Consider the following 16,046-nt stretch of genomic DNA (forward strand, 5'->3'; position numbering starts at 1 on the left):
ACAAATCCTTGATTTTTTCATCCATTAGAGCTCCAAATTGTAAAGTCAATACGTCATGCAATTTTGTAGAAAACTACACTCGAAATTATAAATTATTTCATTGCATGAATATCTACCGCACTTCGTCTTTCTTCTCTGAGTTTTCCCATTGAAGAAATCAAAATTAGAATAACGTTAAAAAATAAAGTTTCAAGTTATATTAGTGGGCTTTTCAATGCCATATCACTTGTATTTTTGTTGAGAACAATGGGTTGCTTTCCGGTGTCCTATCCATTCCCTTTTTCTTGTCTCAAATATCAACAAGGCAATTCAGCACGATTATATTGAAAAAAAAAACATAATTTATATCAACAGAGACCATCTGTGGAATTAATACCACTGAACTTCATACAAACATCATCTTCTGATTCTTTAATTTTTATTTTTTAATTTTTTTTCCTGGCGCAAGAAGAGGACTCGTTCTTGAATCCGAGATCCACTCCCAAAGAGTTATTTCCCCAAGCTATGATATGTCGTCTTTGGCACGCCATGATGAATTACAGGAGAATCATAAGAATGATTCGTGAAGTTATCAGCATGACGAGCCAAACATTTTCATAGCACAAACAGTCCTGAAACTGTATCTACAAATAATCAGACAGCCACAGGGACTTCGCACTTGCCAACTATACAGGTACTGGAGAAGATGTGATCTAAAAGAGTTATAATTTGAATGTGGCTTTACCAACTATTTTTCAGGTAACCGATTGAAAGATCATAAAACACGATCCCACTACATATACCGTACCGTACCTACTTACAGCTATACAAGCCCGGATATGCACTTTTGACGTACAGCACTACTAGTCTCCAAAATCGTGAAAGAGAAGCAATGAGGTAGTGACATGATCTTTCTGAGACACAAGCTGCTCAGTTTTTAGAGCATTTTTGTGGTTTTTTACTCCTTGGGAAAGGGGAACGAAAGAGAGAGGGAAAGAGAGGCCGATTCGTCGTCGTCATCTTCATCTGCTTTGATTGATCTCTCACCATGGATGTATTCCTTGGCTACTTTTCTTTCAACATTCCTGATTATTGATGGTCGGATGTCCGAAGTCAAAGATTTTCTTTCGGCCCCTAAAGCAAGCTCAAGGTTCGGTGCCCTATCATGATGCTGGTTTTGTTCCAATGGATTCGGTTTCTGAAGCATCGATCTGTCAACCAGCTGTATGCCCCTCACAGGATGTAATTCCACGGGGAAGAAACGCCTTTCAGCATTTTCGGAATGCCCGAGGATGACAGTCTCATCACACACTTCATAGTCTCGATTCTCCGAAACCACATGGTTCATCTGTGCCGCAAAGCCATCAATACAAGAAGAAACCATCACATGCATAGAAAGATCAGTGAACTTTCATACATCTATACTTACTTTTTCAAGTGCTCTAAGTGGTAGGCCATGTTTATCATCATTTTCAGGCAAAACTTGGCTTGTGCATGCATAAGGAGCTCGAGTTTCCATGCTTGTACACTTGGGATGCAGATATTCATCGTGGTTCAAAAGCAATCTGTTGATGTTTGTGTTTAGGCCTCTGGTGTCTCGGTCTTCCTCCATGGGAACTTCGACACACGTGGACAGATCTTCACCAACCATTCTAAACTTCACTTGATCTTGATTGCAGGTCATTCTGCTCAAGACAGTAGGTGTCTCACCTACGCCTCCCTCAGGAGGCATATCAGGGCTACAATCTGAAGGCTCGTAGGAAGGATGCGATGACTGTTCTCTATGAACTAGAGTATCCAATTGCATGAACACAGGCTTGTTTTCGGGAATAATGGAACTCAAAATAGACTGGAAAGGTCTATGGATGGAACTGGCTCCTCCTTCCTATGGACAACAATATGGAAATACATATCAGAATGCCATAGTGATGTCTAACAGAACAAACATGGCACTAGACAATCGATCATCCAGAAACAAGATATCAGCAAAGCAACTGACCCAAATTTTGAAGGGAAAAAGGTTATCATGCAATGCAACAAGCAAAACTAGCCAATCCAAAAAGGCCAAAATGCCAGTTACTTGACAAACGACACAACTATGGGAAGATCAGACCCATTCATCATTCAGCGATATAAAATTTTTTATGCATATGTGCACAAAATGGAAAATACCAGACAAGTATCCATTGGTTTTTGACATGTCGGTCTGGCACCTCTTACTGCAGTGGAGAAGCTGGAATTTTGTCTACCATCAAAACAATCCAAAGAAGATGCTTTGAGACCACAATCTCCATTTACAGCTTTAGTCAACATTGCATCACAAAGGTTTTCTGAGGCATTGACTTTTCGCTCAGAGGATATATCATCGCCTGCAAGCAAATCCTTAGTGACTGGTCTAAGTATGCACCCGTTCCCAGGCACAGACATTATAGATGGGGGAATATTTTGAGGCGCAGAAAACTGCTTCAAGGTGTCGGGCATATTTCGCAAGCAACTCCCTTTCTTTGCTCTGAACACACCCCAAAGGAAGAATAATGTATTCCACCCTGCATGAAATATCAAGAAAATTGCATCCTATCTTCTCTCACTGTGAAGGAATACAGAAAGGCATGGAAATTAGAACTTCTCAAACTTTTTTACGGCTCCAGATCATTGAAACCAGAATATGAAAAATTCATTTTGTTGGTCAAGGTCCAACCAATGTCGCTGCACCCGATTCTTGCAAGCACGATCATTTTCAGGCAATCATACAAAGGTGTTCAATAGTGGGGTTCCTAAACAGCTTAAACATGCCACAACCAAAATAGCAAACACTTCCTTTATTATTATATTATAGGTGTTTCATAAAATTAAAATCCTCATAACGAAAATTGTTCCCTTTAATGATCATTACTAAAGACAATCTTCAAGAATCAATGAGATCTAGTTTCTCAAGTAAAGATAGTCTAAATTTGGCTTACTCTGGGAATTTTCAGGAAGCTGATTGGAAGGAAATATCAGGAGTTCAACATCATCAAAACTCCCTTTGAGAGCAAGGTCATTCTTCATCATATTCTCCAGCCAAACTTTGTAGCTTTTGGCATAGCTGTAGCACAAGATGGCTACCTTCAAACAGAAGAAACTGGATAGAGATAAAAATAAAAAGAAATGGAAAAACTCGATAAGTCACCTCTCAAGATCTTTAGCAAAAAAGAAAAGGGCAATGTTATCCTCCCCAACCCCATGTTCCTGAAACTGTACTGGCCAGGTGCTTATGCGAGGCACTTCATTTAGGACAATTCTGCTTTTAAACTTATTTAAAGATTCTATAACCTTTTGTGAAGCACATGTAGACATATGGGCTTGGATTCCATCCCAGACAGTGAAGACTTTACCACTTTGATAAATCTCAAAGCTTCCTCTGCATTTAAAGGAAAAAGTGAGAAACAATAGTTTCCGCACCAAAGAACTCAGCTGCATCACAACTAGAGTCAAATATAAAATCAAACGAGTTTGCAGAAAATATGCATACCGCCATATGTATTCATGGTCGGGGATCGCAAAGGATTTCAAATTGAAATGCCTAGGTGCCTCAACATTACTGTACATGTCTCTGGAGGAAGCCTGTACATCCAATGGAACACTTGGCACTTCATCTCCTCCAGAAGAAAGAGCCTCCACAGCCACTGATGAGAAGTTGTCCACAGTGTTAAGAGTTCCATGAGAGTCAGCAGTCAAAATTTGGGATACAGTATGCCTCTCGGCTGTCTCTGCAGCAGAAGTCTCCATTCTCCTTCCAATTGAACTTGATATATGATCTTTAGAAGAAAAATCACAACCCTTGCTCGATGCTGATGTGTCATCATATCTATGCTTTTTGTAACCTATTGGCTTTCTCCGCACAGCAGCCTCAATAGCAGCCTTCAGGTTAATGCTTTCTTTTCTGAAAGATTTTACATATGACATCCGGAAGTCGCTTCCAGGATCTTCCCTCGATGATTCACCAGAATTTGTTAGTTCTCCAGGCTGAGCAAATCCATCAGGTCGGCATTCAATAGCACTAAAGTGTGGTGTTTCAAAATCACCTGAGCATGATGAAGAATCCTCATTGAGGCTAGTGTGATTGGATTTCTCATCAAAGTTGTTAATGTCATTAGCAGATGACACTCTAGGAGTATTGAGGCCATATGTTGATGGTTTCTTAAAATCACCTGCCCACATAGAGTATTTGGAGCAGCAAAAAAATGATTAAAAATTTAAAAAGTATATCAGGTACCATTCCACAACTTTGAATCAAACTGTACCTACAGAACCAGCCAAATCTGCACTCTGTCGAGATGCAATACTGGATGATCTTGATAATGCCACCGGTTTACCAAATTGTACTGGCTTTGTTTCATGGTGATTGGTAGATACAGAAAGTGAACAAGATTCGGCCCTAGATACTAATGTTTTGTCTTTTCTTGAGATGGAACTCATTGAAGTAGCCATCATCGAATTAATTGGCCTGTCTTCTGATCTTAAAGAGCCCTGTCGTTCAAATAAGCTTCGCCGTTTTGTATTCTTAATATCCTGGATGTTTGACAGTCTAGGTGATAGCATCTTGGTTTTCGATTCAGAAAAGATGGAATTTGTAGATTTGAATGAAATTGATCTGCCTATTGATCTGATAGTGCCATTCTTAAGACGATTCTCCCGCTGAAGAACTTGATCAACAAGCTTGACCTTCGGTTTTGAATTTAGAAATGCAAATGAATTAGGTTTTGAGAATGTACCTGCAGAATTGGAAGAATTTCTTATTATTCAGGGACATTGAGGCAAAAATCCACATGTCAGACAAAAATCCACTGTGTGAAAAACTTTCTTTTAAAGGGAGAAACCCCAGGAATACCAGTGATCAATGATACATAGCAAATAAACATGAGAGAACCTCGGAAATTCGGTGATCGTTGATCTGAATCAGGGCCTGCAAATTCTGGTGTATTGTTAACTGTGACAGCATCGGAAGTTGGACTCCCATGTGAAGGCTGGAATTTTCCCTTATCTAGATTCTTTAAGGAATTCTCACGAGAAAGAGCAGGCGCCTTGTCTGACCTAGAGAGCTTCGGTGTCCCAAATGTCGAGTCAACAGCGGGCTTCTTCACCACAGAAGAAACTTCGGTATCAGCATCATCTCTGGGCCTTTTGGTGGGAATATTTAGGCAACCCCTCGTTCTATTTCCCTCAACATCATAACTATTCATACGTTCGCTACTTGCTTGACTGGAATTATTTTTCTCAATTTCATCCATCTTTCCTAACTTTTCTTGTCTCCGATACCTCACCTTCTCGCTGGACTTGCATTCTTCACACATCCAGTCAATTTCAGGGACTTTAGCCAGCATTTCCCGCATGCAATACCTGAGATAGGATGAGTAGGTTATTGATATTTGAAAATAGCAACGTAAAAAAATATGGCACAGACAGATACTAATTTTTTTTTACGGCTTACGTGTGTTCTGCCCCATCACTACACCTACAACAGATAGCAAGTAAATCCTCTCGACCTGCATCTCCACAGATATCACAAACTTTAACCTATTACCAGAAAAAAGAGCAACTTCAATCAACATCTGATTTGATCAACGATTAAATTATAAATGAGAAATTCAAAGACCATGAAGAAGCTTTCTCATAAACAACATCAAACCTTCCAAGTTTTGGGGATGAATTTCTCCACATGCTCAATTATTATATATTAAAAATATCATCAACATAGGTCTAGGCAACATTCTAATACAATATGCTGATAGGATGTTGCAACGCTTGTAGGCAGTATTAATCACAAAGAAAGTCACACATCGAGTTTTAATAGATGACTAAAGTTTTCTATAAAATAACGAAATATCTGGAAATTCTGCTTTTCATGATGGAATTCGCCAAAAAAAGGATAATTTGAGTAACAGATTTTAACCTCAACATATACTCTATATTTGAATCCAAAAAGAACTCGGTGACACTTACATGCATTATCAATTATCAATGCTTAAAGGGAAGTCTGCCATAAAAAATAGGGTTTATATCAAATTTGTTTTCGCACTTCAAAATATTAATATAAGAAATCTGTAACCATTCGAGAGTGATTAAAATGAGAATCACTACAGAAAAGAATGTTGTTAAGGCTTGTCAAATTATATCAAACAGGATAGCATAAATATCATATTAAAAAAGGATGAATACATTCTTACATCCTGCTCCACCATATCTGAGTCCTCGGCCCCGTCCATGGGATGGATTTCTGCTTTCATATCATCAATGTTTTCAGAGGACATAGGTGCAGTAGCAGGTAGATCGTGAGAAACATCAGTTAGCACTGTTCCAACCAGTGACGGATTCAAGTGTTCCTTTGAGCTCTTCGATGATTCAACCTTGGGATTAGAACTCTTATCAACATCTATGCCCCTTGAGTTTGAGCTACATAACAGAGAGTTGGTGGTCGGTTCATCCCTCTGAACAATGGGGCAACCGATGGACAGGGAAGAGCAGGGCGGATCCATCCTATGCCCATTCTCAGAAGTGAAGTTTAGCATTTTGGTGGTGTCACGAATTTTAGTGTCATGTGACAAACAATTATCATTGCCTTCTGGAACTTTCTGTGCCGCAAACTTCGAGAGCGCCACAGCATCATCTAACGCAGGTGCATCAGAAGTCCTCGAGAGTGCTTTACAGACAGCAATTTCAGAGGAATCAGCACTTGAGTTCATGGTTTCTATAATGCTCATTCCACTGAGCTGCTCAATTTCACTTTGTTTGCCCCAGTCAACCACTGTATTTTCTGCACAGGTTTCTCCAGCGGATTCAACGGCTGATTTCATAAGAATTTGATTGTCATGATAGCAAGATGAGCAAGGGGCAGAGCACACATTGCATGTTCCAGACTTAATTCTACAGTCAACCTCTTGACTTCTATCAGAACAACAACCGAACGCCTTCTTAATTTGAGGTATCACCTATTCAATTAGAAAAACATGTTAAATATACCATATTGTTAACTGGCGAAACACAATAAATCTGTCATCAGATGAAGAAATGGTGCAGCTTTTATTTTTTTGGGCACAGTTCAAAATATGAAGTACTATGTAGAATGAGAAGTATGGGGGATGGGGTATGGGAAAGAGAAAGATACGACAACCAATCAAAAAGAGAGAGAGAAATGTATGACGAGACATGGTGATTTAGACAGTTAAGATCACACAACCCACAACTAGAAGATGCAGTAAAAGAACAGATAAAAACAAATCATTTCATTTAATCAAACTTCGACAATGCTCAATGTGCACGCAACAGAAAAGGCACACCAACAATAAGATATTGAGGAATTGGGCAAAATGATATCTATTAGTTTTCTATTTTGTAATAGAAAATGACCATTCATCAATAGCACAGTATCCCAAAATTAAAGGGAACTTATGCATCATCATACGCATTAAAACAAAATCGGAGATGATATGATTTTGTCAATATTCATCGACGACTTTTTCTGACGTTTTCGCTATATAATAATCGAGTTTGTCTAATCTGAGTTGATTGTGAAAGCACTCACGATTCATCACTCAATATCAAAAACATTGTGAGACTACAAACTCTAAGACAACCAAAATTCATTCCGATATCCTACATAACGGGAATGGTTAAGCACCGATTATTTGATTACCCTTCTCTTGTTTTACAATTATTCGATTCAGACAAGAGGCAAAATGATAAGAATACCATTAAGTGTCAGGAAAATAGCTATCACAATGACAATTAACTTGTTAAAAATCACGTATCGTATTCTAGAATCAGATTTGAATTGTCAATCTTAATCTTACTGACAAACTTTGGTTCATTTAGTTGGGTATGAAAGATCCCTATCACTTTTTTTTAACGGATATAAAAGGAGTTATCATAAAATTTTAAACAAAGAGAAATTAATAAAATTTACTGTCTACTGAAAAACTGACACATGGATGTAGGCATTCATGGACGAACCACGTAAGTCTTACCGTTACTTTCTCTTAACTCTTAAATGTTGATATAGTATCATGGTTCTTTTTTTTTTATTTGAATGTCATGCAAGATAATGTTTGCGGCGAAGGTTCATCGAAACAACACATGCTTGTACATTTTCTGATCAATATCTGGTCAAGAAATGAGTTGATAACAACTCATGGGTGGTCACAATGCCGTATTCAATAAAAAAAAATCTTACAATGAAAGAGATTATCATATGTTCATAGTCACTTTCATGTATGAAAAACTTTTGCTTTTGCCTGAATGTTAGCGAGTTGACCTCTCGTGATTTTACCCATTGTAGGTATTCTCTAAATCCATCCTATTATGGGTACAATTCTGAAGATATCGGTGTTTGTTGTTGCTTAAAGGAACACGATGCATGTCTTTATCACCAATTTAATTTAAGCACCTGCATTTCCATCCATATTGCAATGCTTAATTTGAGGGGAAGTGTTCAAAATAAAAAATATTGTTTAGTAATTATATTAGATACGGCACGATTACAACGAATTATTTATATTACTTTACGAAATTTCATTGGTATAATTTCCTACCATATTATATTTTCAGGATATCATTTCACCTAAGAGATCATATTCTAAACCAAGGGATAATAAGAGTTTTAGATAAACCAGACCCAAAATTTTCTCCAAAACTTTTTTTTTTAACCCAATTTGAACACTTGAACTCATATGCCCCATTTTCAAACCTTAACAGGAGTGTTAGAAATAGAAGTTGGTATTGCAGCATCAGTTTTGAATCATAAAGATAACAAAGAATGGATACAACTTTACAATGATTTAGTATGCAATAATATTCCACTACATTAATTCCCAACAAAATTTCACCTATGAAAGCGGGTTTTGATTATAATCTAGCCTAGAAGAAGACTAATAAAATGCTCTGCCCATTTGTCATCCCTCACATGAATGTCTTCATGATCAAAGCACGTAAATTATGCATTACGTTGTTTTCCGGCCTTCACTGTACTTGTACCATTTAAATTTACCATAACCAAATAACAGTGATTTGCATTGTAATTTGCCAAAGAGAGTAAATTATTCAACAAACTTTAGTCTTTAGCCACATTCCACATAATGCATGACACAAAATGGTGTATGAGAGAAAAACACAAACAGAGTTCTCGTACATGTTATAGCTCAGATGGCCACAATTATCATGGACCACTCTATGTTGGCAATATTGTTGTTTTGCAGTAAGGCTCCTTCAACAAGTAAGAACAGCATAAACTTTATTGAATGAGAGAAAAAATTATTTCCTTAGATGAACTACAGACGATTAAATCAGTGAAAATTTCAGCAATAATAAAAATCTTCCTGCAAGCTAAAAGATGTATGGAAGAGCTTCTTAAACAATTTCTATGGCTTTCTATAAAAAGAGTGAGCTACAAAGGGGTAATAGGAAATGATAATATAATAAACAACATGACCAATTAACCTGTTAATTATCTTACCGTATTAATATGACCTGCCTTGTTAACTGGAACTTGCATCCTACAGTTTATTCTCAAGCATGGAATCTGAAAAGCGCAAAAAAACTCCAGTCAACTAACGGAATCATCCCGGACAAATAAGGGCAACTAAATCTAAAGTCTAAACGCATAAGCTGAAGCACGAGCTAAAAAATTTCATTTCCAAGAATCCAAATTCTCATATACCAACAGACGATAGCAGATAAGTGGAAAAAATATCAGTAATCCCCAAATTGGCCACGTTTACATTTCAGAGCACCCTAAAGCAAAAAGGCAAACAAACGAGGGCAACATAAAAAAGTCTGCAATTGTACACACGCTAAACACCCCTCATCCAAATAGAAATCACCGAAACTCTAAAACTTGAAGCTTTAAAACCCAGTCAAGTAAAAGACCTAATTGACATGCCTGGAGATCATAAAGACTTGAAGTGGAATCGCAGACGTCTAGGATAGTTCGCGCCTTGCGCTTGCTCATGAGCAATCATCCGCCGATCGATCAACCATCAAATTCCCAGAGTAGTGTCTTCGAATCACAATCGAGATGGCAGTTAATCCCGACCTCCGCCGATCTCCACCGGATTAATTACTAGTAACTAGTAAGATATATAATAAATATTTAAAAAAAAAAAAAAGGAATCGAATTCCAATTACGAGGTATTGAACGGATATATTTATTCGGTCTAAAATAAGTAATAAATATATTTACGAACGGAAGATCTGAAAATCACGCCGGATGTTCCCACGGAAAGAAGATTCGGGGAAAATAATTGATTGACTATGAAAAAAAATAATAAGTTATTCGCCGTATTGCAATTGTGCTATAGAATCTCTCATCTTCTCGCCGTTCTGCACGTTTATTCCCAACAAATACATACTATGCCCAAATACACACGCCTATTAAGCTAAACCCATTATCTCTTCGGCTCAAAGATAACAAACTCATTTCATCCTTTCTCACTCGAATCTATTGGAAGTGCAGAAAAATTTATTTAACAGTTGCAGAAATTTCTGTGAGGATTGAAGTTTAGGTACTTTATTTTTTTGTCAGTTTACAAGTAATCTGAAACTCCGGCCCTTTCTTTCGTTTATTATTAACTTTTCAGGGGTCCGGTTTTTTCTTTTTATTTCTTTCCCTCAAATTTTAAAGTATCTTATTTTATTAATAATTTAATATATTTTTTTAAAATAAGAGGCTCGTATATGAGACTCCGGTCCTCTCATTTGTCGAGGGCCCGTCATTTGAGACCTCGGCCCGGGATTAGAAACTTTGATATCAGATGCTGTACAAACTGGACAAATTGTAATTTATCGACTAATTAATTAATTCAGCGTGCTAGGACTACATGTAAGGCGACCTTATTTATAGGCCGAAATTAGTTTATAGGTTTCATTTTCAAAATCAAAAAGGCCTAATCTGAAATAATGGCTTCCGACATGAAGGGTTTCTTTAGGCAACAGAAGAAGAAAGCGGGTATCACAAAGCAAGCATCGTCGAAGAAAACTCCGAGTTCCAAAGGTTCTGCTTCCTGCGGATCCGACGTCGTACAAGTACAACCCTGTGCTCTTGTTTCCCATGGCTCTTTCGATCTCCGGGGTTTGACCTCTTCCGCTCTTGTTCCTTTTCTATTGAAATCCAACCAAGAATGCAGAAAATTAAGCGTTGTTTTGACTTTGGATCGGAATGAACTCTTTTTTAAAGTGATCTGGACACTCTTTTCATTTAATTATTGTTGTTCTATTATTACCAAACCTCTCAATCAAATTGCTTGATGACTACTGTAACATAAGCATGATATGACGCAGACGAATATGATGACAAAGAGGATGTTCTTAGGCAATTTGACATGAACATGGCGTATGGCCCTTGCTTAGGCATGAACAGGCTGGACCGTTGGAAACGTGCTAATGCCTCCAGAAGAGATCGAACGACTTCTGAGGGCCGGTAAAGCTAACTCTGAATGCTTGTGGGATGGACGTGTTTAGAGCCCATCGATCGATGCTTGTTGCTGTCTTCTACCTTTTTTTTTTCCAATGTGATTGTTGATCCAAAACTTAAGGTTGTGTAGAGAATAAATGATGGTGAAGTACATGTGTTGTGATTTAGTGATTGGAGCAAGTTCGGATTCTACGAGGTTGATTTTGGATGCGGAAAACCTATTTGGTGTGAATATTAATGTGTTTCTGTTTATGTTTTGTGTTTTAAGTCATTATATGATGGATATGTTTCTGTTACAGTAGATGTACTGCAAGCCAACTGTTGGCTAGAGATTTTATTGACTCAGTTGTAATTAACAATCTTTATTTTAATATAATTCATTATTTTATGGTTTGTTATTTCTTTATCCGCATACTCATGTTATCAAACATAGATAAAGACCTTGATTATACTTTAATACAAATGAATCGTAATTCGATGTTGAAACTCGTTTGTAAACACTGTATGATCTAAATTCGTTCCTAGTCGATTCAGCCGCCTGAAACATGGATAAAGGTCGCTTGTGCTCGAGACTAGCATCTGTGATGTTGTGTACTGCGTTTCTTGGTACGGGCATAGAGATGTCCAAACATGCAGATGGGTAGTCATATGATGATTATACCGAACAACCCTCCCTCGGACTTTCCAAGTGGTTATCATTCATCGAGAGGATGAGTCCGTGGTTATGATTGTGCACCATTACTCCTTACAACCCGGGACAACACTGAGGCTCTATATGCTAGGGTTGTGCTTTGACTCGTTTACCGGCTCCAGGAGAGTCATCAAGTGGAGGTTGGGTACAATTGCGAAACATATAGGAGCCAGTGCATTGTAGTCGGGGATTCACCGCTCACCCGCGGGTGTGGATATCCTATGTGATCTGATGAAATTATAGTGCATGGAATCTCTGGCCAGAGTATGAGATGTACGTTATAGAAGGAGTTCTCGAACGGTACATGCGATGCCACTGTTTATAGTTATCACATAGTTATCGAATTAATATGCAACCCTCGATAAACCAATGGTTGCAGATTCGATCGGGATATATGAGATGAAGTGACTGTAATGTACGTTAATCATAATCGACTGGTTCTTGCAGGCACTATCAGCGATACCTAGGGGATCATGGGGCGATGCTACTAGACGCTCTTACCATGATCCGATGTGTGCAATCAGAAATGAGTTCTGACATTCTTGATGAAAAGAATGAGGGTAACTGGGGTAAGCCCGAATAAAGGATTATGTCCTGAATCACAAAGAGTTGTGAACCCACGGCTAGCTGTATCCCTGAACCATTGATGGTCACACAAGTACTGGATCGTTTGTTCCCGTTGAGAGAATAAATTCAAGAAGTTGAATTTATATTATATAGTAAATTCAAGAAGTTGAATTTATGATAATTAAATTTTGAGAGAATAAATTCAAAGAGTTGAATTTATAAAATTTGGAAATTTAATTTATTAAACTCAAAATGTTGGGTTTATTAGATATTAAATTTTGGAGGTTATAATTTGAATAATAAATTCAAATGTTGAATTTATAAATGATTTAATTTATTAAACTCAAAGGTTGAGCTTATTAATTAATAAATTAAATATGGTGGGTAATATGTTTAATAGGCTTGTAAGAGTACAAGTCCAACATATTAAATAATTAAAGTTGTTAATGGACCTTGATTAATTGATTAAATTAGTGTGACTAACCCAAATAATTAATTAAGCCCATTAATGTTAATTAAAGGGCCCAATTATTATACTATGATAATTAGGTCATGGTTAACTATAGATCTGAGTTAACATGACATAACCCTAACCACCACCACAAGAGATTTTCGAAATCTCCTCTCCCAAGCACTCCATAATTCGGCCACTTCTCTTTGGAGAATAGTTTGAGCAGCCTCTCAAATTTCAATCTCCTACGTAAAATCTCTTCTACTTTTTCTAGTGCAAATTAGAAGAGGATCAAAACATCTAGTCGTGGACCTGATTAGAAGAAAGGAGTCCCTGAAGAAAGTTCGTAGGGATTTCATCAAGAGCTATCTCCGCTAAATCCGGAATAGTTGGAGTCGTGTGATTAATTCACCAAAGGTATAATTTTCTAAACATCCTATGAATGTTTTTATTAAAAACCATACGAACGCCCAATCAAATGTATTTTGATTGTCAAAATAAAATAAAAATTTTAAAACTTCCGCTGCGTTTGGGCTTGTAGAAAACGAGATCCAACAGTTTCATCTTCACGATCTAATTAAACGATTAAATTCTAATTTACCTAGATAAAAATTCCTTAATCAGCATCTATCACATAATTTGTCACGAAAACATACAGATTCTCGATCACACTACGACGTTACACCAAATACAAAATATCTAGCATATATGATCACATCACATCATTTTTTTGGTCCGAAGCAACGCCACGGTTGTTCCGCCTCCTCGAACTCCTCCCGCGGTGGTGACGATGGCTGCCGTTAAACTTGAATTTCTCCCTCAGCCTCCCAGTAGTTTTAAACATATCCCTCTCCGAAGACACAATCACGCATTCCGGAGGTGGAACGGGATATCTTATATTATCGTAGCAATACGAATAATACATATGGTTTTCGCGAAACCATTTCATGGATTTGTATCCTTCGGAAGAGATAGAAGAGTAGTCTTTTGCAATCAACGTTTCAATCCTATCCGTGCAATTTGTGGACAATATTTGCTCGTTAGGATCGACGATGCATCCCTCGAGGACAAGATCTGTGAATTCTGTAACAAAGGGTTCGAATTGGTAGTTAACCTTTTCTCTGCCGCCATTCGTAGCCCAAGATGAAGCATCCCATATGGTAGCATAAATTGACATTGGCTTGGACGGGTAGTCCCCCCTCATGGATGGATTGTGTATCACTTCTCGTATTGGGACATTGTCCACGTAAAATCTGAATTCATTAATAATATTGCATTCGGCTAATATAGCATGTTAAGATCCAAAAGACAAAAAATATTAATTCTCAGCAAAACTATTAACACACGGCCAAACACGAAAAGTAACTTACATGATGCGTTTCGGGTTCCAGAGAATGCTATATCGATGTGAATCCTTGCTTGGATCGAACCACATTCGATACCTTTCCTCCCTCCCCCGAGACACGCTTCCATTCCCGTACATGTTCGTCTGAAATCTCCATGGCTTACCATTTGTGTTTCCCAGAAACTCTATGTCTAATTCGTCATGGTTCCTTTCAAATGTGTCCACATTTGATGTCTACACAAAACCATCTTTGTTAGGTCTACTTATATAAATCAAGAGATTAGTATACTTCTTGGAATTCCAAATATTAATATATAATACCAAAGCTCCTTCATGTTTTTTTAACCTTTAATTTGCTTGTATGTATTCTATAAACTGAATAAGAAAAGGCAATTACATCACTATAGTATGTACTGTCAAAATATTAATGAATAATTGAAACTAATTGTGCTTACATAGAAAGCAACCACAATTCCGGCAGTATGTTCCGATGGCATCTTAATACTGGCGCTAAAGAAACCATAATTGTAATAATCAGAAGATATAATTCCGGAACCTGAAAATTAAATAAAAGTATGAAAATTGTTAGGAAAATTCGGGCAGTGTTATAACTGTATTGACACAACCAAACAATTTAATCACATCAAACGTACATGTTAAAGTTTCATGCAAACACGTCACAAGATATTGAATAATGGGATTCACTTATACAAAATTTGACCTGAAAAACGGCTGAGGAGGAGGCGAACGGTCTTGTCGTCCGGTGATCGTTGGATGTTGAATTCGCTAAACAGAGGGGAATATGATTCGGAAAATGTGAGGGCCGTTACGTTGAAAGTTGTGGTGGTTGTTCTCAAGGCGGGGATCGTGGTCGTAGCCGTGATGGTGGTGGTGATGGATAAAAACACGAGGAGAACAAGGGGTGGCAAGCTTCTTGTTAGAGAAGAATATTGCGTCAAATAATCCATTTCTTTCCCTAAAATGTTGTTGGTTTCTATTGTTTATCATTGGTGTTCCTCTCTCCTAATAAGTCTCTAATTTCTTTCCCCTTTCGATTTGCATACCAAACAAATAGGACATGTATGCGTCATTTTGGGTGAAAGGTGTGGGCGAGAGAGGACTCTTCTGCTAGTTTAGATTCACAATACACATATGCACATTACATTTTCTATATATTTTTTCTTAGTAACAAAATCACTAAAATAATTACATATGGAGAAAAAACACATATATGCATTTATTTATGCATACATGAACTATATGTGTGTGTGTGTGTGTGATTTAATGTATTGAGATATTTAATATTAATTGAACCGGTTATGTGTCTACGATTTGAAATATAATTATGTATATACATACATACACATAATTCAGAAAAATATTTTAGAAATTGAGGATCTCATTTATGATCTTTTATTTTATTACAAGGATCACGCAGGTAATTAATATATAAGATTTATTTTTCATATGTTTGCATAAGATGCATTAAAATAACAAATAAGCCATAGCCCAAAACATTTCTCGACCTCAGATTTTTTCATGTTTGAGGCGAACCCACAAAACATAATAT

General features: G+C 37.3%; 2 protein-coding genes and 1 pseudogene across 4 annotated transcripts; 1 reads left to right on the forward strand and 2 right to left on the reverse strand.

Moving 5' to 3' along the window:
- Positions 1 to 576: 576 nt before the first annotated feature.
- On the reverse strand, positions 577 to 10,531 carry LOC140989551 (ASI1-immunoprecipitated protein 2-like). Of its 3 annotated transcripts, none has more exons than XM_073458788.1 (12): positions 9,893 to 10,531; positions 9,467 to 9,532; positions 6,186 to 6,947; positions 5,450 to 5,535; positions 4,889 to 5,358; positions 4,263 to 4,733; positions 3,491 to 4,169; positions 3,149 to 3,379; positions 2,940 to 3,064; positions 2,152 to 2,525; positions 1,409 to 1,864; positions 577 to 1,327 (listed from the first exon to the last, which is right to left on the reverse strand). In XM_073458788.1, the coding sequence occupies exons 1-12, from the start codon at positions 9,959 to 9,961 to the stop codon at positions 938 to 940; spliced, it is 4,179 nt and encodes a 1,392-aa protein (XP_073314889.1). In that variant the 5' UTR covers positions 9,962 to 10,531; the 3' UTR covers positions 577 to 937. The 3 variants fall into 3 exon arrangements, with proteins under 3 accessions (XP_073314889.1, XP_073314890.1, XP_073314891.1); XM_073458789.1 differs by having other exon boundaries at positions 9,880 to 10,531; XM_073458790.1 differs by lacking the exon at positions 9,893 to 10,531 and adding an exon at positions 9,143 to 9,217 and having other exon boundaries at positions 9,467 to 9,484.
- Positions 10,532 to 10,810: 279 nt separating this feature from the next.
- On the forward strand, positions 10,811 to 11,661 carry LOC140990544 (uncharacterized; annotated as a pseudogene).
- A 2,019-nt stretch (positions 11,662 to 13,680) lies between these two features.
- LOC140989933 (probable xyloglucan endotransglucosylase/hydrolase protein 30) lies at positions 13,681 to 15,599 on the reverse strand. The gene is made up of 4 exons (XM_073459473.1): positions 15,198 to 15,599; positions 14,932 to 15,032; positions 14,502 to 14,710; positions 13,681 to 14,384 (listed from the first exon to the last, which is right to left on the reverse strand). Exons 1-4 carry the CDS (start codon positions 15,442 to 15,444, stop codon positions 13,844 to 13,846), a joined length of 1,098 nt encoding a protein of 365 aa, XP_073315574.1. The 5' UTR covers positions 15,445 to 15,599; the 3' UTR covers positions 13,681 to 13,843.
- Between the last annotated feature and the right edge of the window lie 447 nt (positions 15,600 to 16,046).

The sequence above is a fragment of the Primulina huaijiensis genome, chromosome 12 (assembly GCF_012295235.1).
Source record: "Primulina huaijiensis isolate GDHJ02 chromosome 12, ASM1229523v2, whole genome shotgun sequence".
Lineage (NCBI taxonomy): Eukaryota > Viridiplantae > Streptophyta > Magnoliopsida > Lamiales > Gesneriaceae > Primulina > Primulina huaijiensis.